This window comes from Cnephaeus nilssonii (assembly GCF_951640355.1).
Source record: "Cnephaeus nilssonii genome assembly, chromosome: X".
NCBI lineage: Eukaryota > Metazoa > Chordata > Mammalia > Chiroptera > Vespertilionidae > Cnephaeus > Cnephaeus nilssonii.
In genome coordinates this window covers 73,955,793-73,963,453 of record NC_137071.1, presented here as the reverse complement: position 1 = coordinate 73,963,453, position 7,661 = coordinate 73,955,793, and the positions used below count along the sequence as shown (strand labels likewise).

The 7,661-nt window shown below is 45.0% G+C and overlaps 1 protein-coding gene across 1 annotated transcript; it reads right to left on the bottom strand.

Moving 5' to 3' along the window:
• Nucleotides 1–3,684: 3,684 nt before the first annotated feature.
• On the bottom strand, nucleotides 3,685–4,601 carry CLDN2 (claudin 2; the record flags this gene model as incomplete). The annotated part of the gene is made up of 1 exon (XM_079765602.1): nucleotides 3,685–4,601. One exon carries the CDS (start codon nucleotides 4,599–4,601, stop codon nucleotides 3,909–3,911), a length of 693 nt encoding a protein of 230 aa, XP_079621728.1. The 3' UTR covers nucleotides 3,685–3,908.
• Nucleotides 4,602–7,661: the final 3,060 nt, after the last annotated feature.

Genomic DNA, 7,661 nt, shown 5'->3' with positions numbered 1-7,661 from the left:
TGGGTCACCAAGGCCCCAAGGAGGGGGGACATGAGTCACCATATTATCAGAGGAATGAGGGAGGGCAGAAACATCTCTCCTTGTGCAAGGATCAGAGCCATGAGTCTGAAACATAAACACAACAGCCTTCACTATCCCTTCAGTCTACGGCTAATCTAAATTACTTTATGATGGAAGCCAATGGGGTTAGTTGAAAGCTATTCAACATGGACCCAGTCTCAAAGGGATTTCTAGGAAATTATTTAGATGGAGGCTTTTCTTGCTCAACCAGTTGCTCTTTGTTGGCTCTTCTCTGCTTTCCCTAGTTGAGGATGAATTTCTAACTCCTTCCATAGAATCTTCCCAAATTAAAAGGAGCAGGAAGAGCACTTGAGATCTTGTTCCCTGCATATGTCATCAGTTTAGCTCAAATAAATTCTTATTTTTTTAAAAAAGAAGAATCTCCCAGGTCAGCCTTATCCTAAGATGAAGGTAAGGTCTGTGCTCTGTTTTACTCAAAGGCCCTTAGATTACAGTAGCAGACAAGGGCAGGAGGGCTGCAGAAATCTAAAGAGCAACAGGTGTTCTTATCATAATCGCAGAGCATGTGGGAAGGGTTTCCAAGCTTATGTTCAGACTGACACTATGACTTTAGGGAAATTACATCTCTGAGCCTCCATTTTGCTTCCTACAAAAGATCCATTTCATTGGGGTATTTAGAGCATGTAATAAATTGGTGGATCTGAAAGTGTTTTGGTTGCCAGGTGGTGAGGCATTGAGCCCATACCAGACTGGTGCCCACTCAGCATAGCAGAGTCAGCAAGACAACCCATCTTCTAACCTTCAGTGGCCCCAGTTGAGAGCACTTGGGTTCCTGGTTCCAGACCAGAGATATTACCTCTTATTAAACTTCTGTTCATCAAGCCCTCTCTCTCCACTTTTATTCCTGCCTGCTGCATTCCTTCTAACTGGGCTTGGATGCTGGAGTCCTAGCCTCTGAACCAAAGAAGGCTCACTTCAGTAGTGCAATGATAGTAGTGCCTGTTATAACAGGCTCCTGTGTTACTGAGGCCCACTAGGTCCAGGGGCTGGGTAAGCTGAATCTTGTAGGGCCCCATTATGGTCAGTGTTGCCATAGTTAACATCTTCATGAATTAGGCTTTGTTCATTCCAAAAGAAGTTGAAACAGGGCCAAATTGTTGGCCTCCAAAAATCCTATACCTCCAGAGTTAGGGTAATTGGAACTGAGGTGTTGTGACTTATTCAAATATAAGCTTGGCATTTTCTCTGATGGGACAGTTAGCTGAGCCCAGGCTGGCCATCTGGCCAGCATGGCAGAAGGGGCAGTTCCAGGTGGTATACTCAGTGAATTTGTCCTGCTCTCCCAGATCCCCCTCACAGGAGACCAGGAGACCCTATGTGTTCCCAATGTTACCTTGTTGGCCATAAGTTATTTTCCTCAGGCAGTTTGGGGACCGCTGTCCAGACTCTTCCTATTGGCTGTGAATATTATTGGATCAGCAGAGTCCTATTTTGGGAGTCAGGAGACTGGAGCACTAAAACCATCTGTGTAACCATAGGAAAATCTCTTTACTTATGTGGACCTTAGTTCTCATCTGACAAATGGAGATTATCAGATCTATTTCACTTTCCTCACAATGGTTATTCAGAGAATGAAAGGAATAAACACATAGCAAATTTAGTAAATATCTTAAATGAAACAATTATTGTGAAAAGGAGGAGCCCTGGGCAAGATGAAAAGATTAAAGTTTTCCTGGGGAGGAGGGGTTTTACTTTCATAATATCTTCAGAAAAGTCTAGAACTTTCTATCCACCCAGAGGGAATAAAAGCCAGTTTCCATCCTACCCTCCCCTTAGCCCAATTCTCTCCATCACACCTGCCCTGTATGGGCCACTTTGAAAGAATAAAACAGTTATTCAATCAACAAATGTTTATTGATCATCTACTATTTGCCAAGCACTCTTACAGATAATTTTTATCTGTAAGTCTAGAGGATACATAGATGTCTAAGATATGGCCCCTACCCTCCAAAAGTTTACAATGTACTTGTGAAATCAGATATACAAACATGAAAATATATGCATCAAAATTGTGAATGATAAGCATCAAAGAAATGAATTGTACATTGAGGGAGAGGAAGAAAGGGACAGAGTGGTCAGAAGAGGCTCAATGGAGGAGATGGTGCTGAGCAAGTTGTTCAAGCATGAGGAAAACTTGGCAAAAGGGATAGGGCTTTCCAGTCTGGAAGAACAGCTTAAACATAGGCAAGGAAGTGGAAAACATGCAAGGCATGCTAGATACAATGAATGGGCCCTTTCTGCTGGTACTGAGGTTTGGGGAGGTGTACTGGAGTTCTTCAGAAGTTGTGAGCAAAAATGCCTTTGGTTTGTTTATGACTCACACCTCCACCCCTACCCCAGGGGAAATGGAGCATTTTCAGGTCTTGGAGCTGGAACTGTCTGCTTGGGAACCATTCTGTACTTTCTTACCTCACCTGAAATCCCAGGCAGCAGCTTAGCTATCACTCAGATCAGGGCCATAACACCTTGGGCCTGATTATTCTACGCTGAAGTCCTTGGATGCATTCTAGCAGCTCAGGAGTATCTGGTGAGGGAAGATGGGGGGAATATGAAGGACAACAGGAGGCCCACCTTGTACTGTGGTCTTTCGGTCTCTGTAGTGTGCTCTATGGTTAGACCCCTGGGGGTCTGATCTCAGCCATTGAGCTGATTTTCTATTAGGTTTGAAGACTCTCTGGGAAGCTGACTTTCTCTGGCCCAATAGAAACATCTACTGAAGAAGCACATATGTCCACCTAGCTTCTTAGATATCAAAGTCCTTATTCTTTCTTGGGCACCAGTGTCAAGGAATGATATCTTTCACAGTCCCCCACAGCTCCCACACTCTTATCTCCCAGTCAAGGGCCATCTCTAGAAAAATTAATTTCCCATTCTTAAGGAAACCATTGTGTTGGGCCCTTAGCCTTGTTATTTAGCAGGAGGCCAGGTCAGGTGCCTCAGAGGGAGGCAGAAACTTCAGTGAAAGTTGGGGCTGCAGCTTCTGAGGCAGTTCCTCAATGGAGTAAGGGTCTGCTGCTGCCTGGAGTGGAGCTTTACATCATATCTTCTTTCCTTGTTTTCCTCTAGCTGTGGGCTAGATCCCTAATGCACAAGTGTGAGGGAATTCTGGAATTTCTCTGGGAAGTGGCTCTGGTCTTTTGGGTCCTCAGCTACCTTCCTTCCCTGTCATCTTGCATCCAGTTGTTCTCTGTTCCCTCTGTACAGTGTGATGGCTCTATTTCTGTTCATGCACAAATGAGTCTGAACACTGTGGAGTCATAACAAGACTGGAATGGACTCTCCAGGGCCCATTAGTGGCCAGTCAGCTTATTTGGAGGGAAGCTTCAGGAGGAGGATTTGAACCATCTTCATAAAAGCCACCACTCTTTCTTTCCTCAACCCCCAGCAATGAGCTGAGAGTCAACCTCAGCCAGAGGGATGGTCTTTGATCACAGAAAGGGTAAGTCCTTGGGATGTGATCAGTGGGTTTATTAATGGATTGCCAGGTAAACCAAAAGGAAGATTGGAGCTATGAAGTCTTGCCTAGAGTAGGGGATGGATTTGGAGTTGAGGGTTGGGCAATTCAGGGTGTAGGGTTGGGAACTAAGGTGAAGGAAACAGAAAGACTGGCTTGGTAAGCATATTGACAGTTCAACCTCGACACTGTCACACCAGCATTCATTTTTGCATTCTCTTGATCCCATGGCCAAAGTCAGTCTATCCTCAGCACCACCTTCTGACATAATCCAGCAGCAATGTCCCTCAACTGTGGCCCCGAGGGAGGGGGGGCTGTCCACTGGTTTTTACAGACCCAGCCACCACCACCCCCAGCTCTAGCCCCTGGTTCTTCACACATACCCTGTCAGGCTGTAGGAGTTAAACTCATTCTTGACTTTGGGTGGTTGACCAGGTGTTGGAGAGCTCCTAGTGGCGAGGGGCTGGGCCTGGTAGGCATCATAGTAGTTAGGGCGATTTCCCTGGGGTGAGCAGGAAAAGGAGAGGATGACTCCAGCTACCAGGGAGAACAGGGAGGAAATAATGCCCAAGTAAAGGGCCTCTCCGATTTCAAATTTCATGCTGTCAGGCACCATTGGGGAGTAGAAGTCCCGCAAGATCCCATGAAGATTCCAAGCAACAGGGATGAAGCTCAGGAGGCCTCCAAGGATGAAGAAGACTCCACCCACTATCGCCACTCTGTCCTTGGCTCGGGAATCCTGGCAGAAGACTGTGCATCTCATGCCCACCACAGAGATAATGCAGGCCAACGAGGAAATTGCACTGGATGTCACCATCATGGCCTGGGCAGCCTGGATGTCGGGGGGCAGGCCTAGAAGGGTGCTGTAGATGTCACACTGGGTGATTCCTGTGCTGTGTGTGGCACACTCCATCCAGAGACCCTTGGAGAAGCCGACTGCCGTCACAATGCTAGCACCAACATAAGAACTTGTTCGCCAGCTGGGGAGCAGCATGGCCACCAGGGTGCCCAACAGTCCCAGAAGGCCCAGGATATAGCCTATAAGTTGGATGCCAAGAGAGGCCATGGCAGACCTCTCAGTAGAAGTGTCTTCAGGGCTTGCTTTCTTGTGTTCTGGCTGCAGCGCTTGCTCCTTGGATCCCAGCCTCTATTTCCTAATTTCGGAGAGTCTCTGCTATGCTGACTTCTCTTCTTACAAGTGTCTGTGGGTGGCCGCAATCAGGCTCAAGAAGGCATCTAGAAGACCTAAAAAAAAATCCATAAACCAGATTAAATATTGACCAGAAGCTTATGAGAAACCAGAAAATACCGGGTGCCTTTTGAACTTTGTTATCTTTAGAAATAACGCATGAGAAAGGAAAAAAAAAAAAAAAGAAAGAAAGTGGAGCCAAAATGTCATCACCTCCTGCGTAGGCACATGCTTTAGGTTGGCAGCCAGACAGAATTAGGGGCCAGAGAGGTGGCCACTTTCAAGAAGGTGATGATGGCACTGGCAGTTGTGGTGGCTGTGTTAACTCCATGTTAGGCTGTTGGCTGGCGTGGTTCTGTCTCCAAGGCCTTCTGTTTAACACATTGCCCAGCAACAGTGACACAGGGCCCCTCAATTGCAGACTGAGGCCAAACTCCAGGAGACTGGACCAGGAGTAACAGGTCCTAAGATATAGCCCTGGACTCCAAGTTATTAGAAACCTCTTGAATCTTCAAGGGCCTAGAAAGCAGCGGTTTAGCTCTGGGTCATCCTGCCCATGGTGAAAATCTACTCTAAGGCAGGTTGGGGCTGGCAACAAAGTCTTCTGTTTATACTCTGAGAGTTCAGGTTCTCCAGGACCTGCCCAAATCCCCCTCCACAGGCTAGCCCAGTGGTCGGCAAACTCATTAGTCAACAGAGCCAAATATCAACAGTACAACGATTGAAATTTCTTTTGAGAGCCAAATTTTTTAAACTTAAACTTCTTCTAACGCCACTTCTTCAAAATAGACTCGCTCAGGCCGTGGTATTTTGTGGAAGAGCCACACTCAAGGGGCCAAAGAGCCGCATGTGGCTCGCGAGCCGCAGTTTGCCGACCACGGGGCTAGCCTAAGGCCTCCTGCATATATAATACACCCAGACATTTTCCATCTATTCTCCTAATATATGGCCACATCAGCCCTAGACCTCTCAGATGATGTGGGAGGACTCTGGAGCAAAGATTGTTCCAGGGCCTGGATGGAACCCTAAAATTTAGAGCCTTCTCATGGTCTCTCTGTTAGGGTGAACAGAGGAAAGGGAAGCCAAATAGAAGGCTTTGTAAGGGGAAAACATCTAAGCCAATCCTTTGGAAGCTCAGAGCTGTCCAGGATTTTGCAGTGTTGAAGGAGCCCCTAATCTTGCCAAGGTTCAAGACACTGAGGTTAAAAGGCACATCCTTCCTCCCATCTTCTATAAGATCCTCCAGTCCACTAACTTTCCAACCCAGAATAATCTGGCTATTCCATTTTAGCCTTCCTCAAAATTTCTCTTACATTACCCATCTCTTAAAAGTGAGTTTTCCTCAGAAGTCCATCCTTTTTCTCAATTAACACTCTATCCCTGAGTACACTTATGCACTCTCATGACTTAATCTCACACCCATCCACTGGCATTCCCAGATCTGTATTTCCAGCATAAACCTTCCTCCTGAGCTTCAAGACTGCCAAAACAATTACCTATTTAAAATGTCCACTTGAAAATCTCATAGACACCTCAAATTCAATGTGCTTAAGTAAGAAATATCATATTTTCCTGTGTATAAGATGCCCCCATGTATAAGACGCCCTCCACTTTCCCAACCCAAAATTAAGAAATCAATATTTTAAACATTTTGCTTAAGGTCTTTTTTGGCATCTTAAGGAGTTGTTCTTCCTGTTTTCTCCATTGTCTGGTCATACACTCAGTGGGAGGAGGTCCAAGTTGTCTTCCTGCAGCTCTGTTTCCATGTTCTTTTGCATAGCTGATTACATTCAGTTTGAATTTTGCAGAGAAAGACAATTGCTTATCAGTATTTATCTTTTTATTTTTTGACATCTTTATGGGCTCAAAATGCTCAGGTCCCTGTTGCATCTGCACATTCTCCACCTCCACCTACAATTACGGCATCAGCTCACATTAGTAACAATAAGGATTATGATTGGAGGAAACCTGTTTGACAAGGAATGGGCAGCTATGCACCCACGTGGCTCCCTTCTCCACTGACTTCCATGTATAAGATGCCCCTCGATTTTCAGTCTAATGATTTTTTAAAAAAGTAGAGTCTTATACATAGAAAAATATGGTAGTCACTTCTCCCATCGCACCCCTCCTCAAGTAGGTCTTCCCTGGGTTCCCAAATGGACACTGAATGATATCTCTATCGATCCCCTTGTGCCGGACCAAAATCCTGGGAGTGATTTTTGATACCTGTCTTACACTTATCCCTCACTCTCTATGGTTACTGTCTCACCAATTCTACCTCATGGCTATACCTCAAATCCATAGTACCAGTCTCTCTATCCCCACTGCTACTTTTCTAGTTCAGAGCTGCTTCATCCTCTTTCCTCTGGACTATAGTAATGACTTCCTAACTGGTCTTATTTCCAATCTTGCCTCTTCCAATTCATTCTCCACGCTGTTGCTAAAGTGAGCTTTCAACACATTAATCTGATCAAGACACTACTCTACATAAAACGTTCCAGTGGCTCCCATCAGCTAAAGAATGAAGTCCAAACTTGTTTGTATTCTATGACCTCTCAAGCTTCATCTCTTGTCATTTCCCTCCTTATGCTCTATGCTTTAACTAAACTAAAATACTTTCAGTTCCTTAATCAGATCATGTTATCTTTTGCTTACAAACCTGAGCACCGATGTTCCTTCTATGCAGAATGCCTGGCATTCTCCCTCTGTTTAGCGCCTTCTCACGCTTTAGTACTCAGCTCAGATATCTCTTACTTTAGCCAAGATCAAGTGCCCCTCCTCTATATTCTTACAATATCTTGTGTTTACTTACCTCCACCATAGTAACAATAAGAACAGTAACACTTATATAGTGTTTCCTATGTGACCATTATAAGCACTTCATAAATGTTAACACACTTTTTTCTCTTTTTTTCTAATAAATCTTTATTGTTCAGA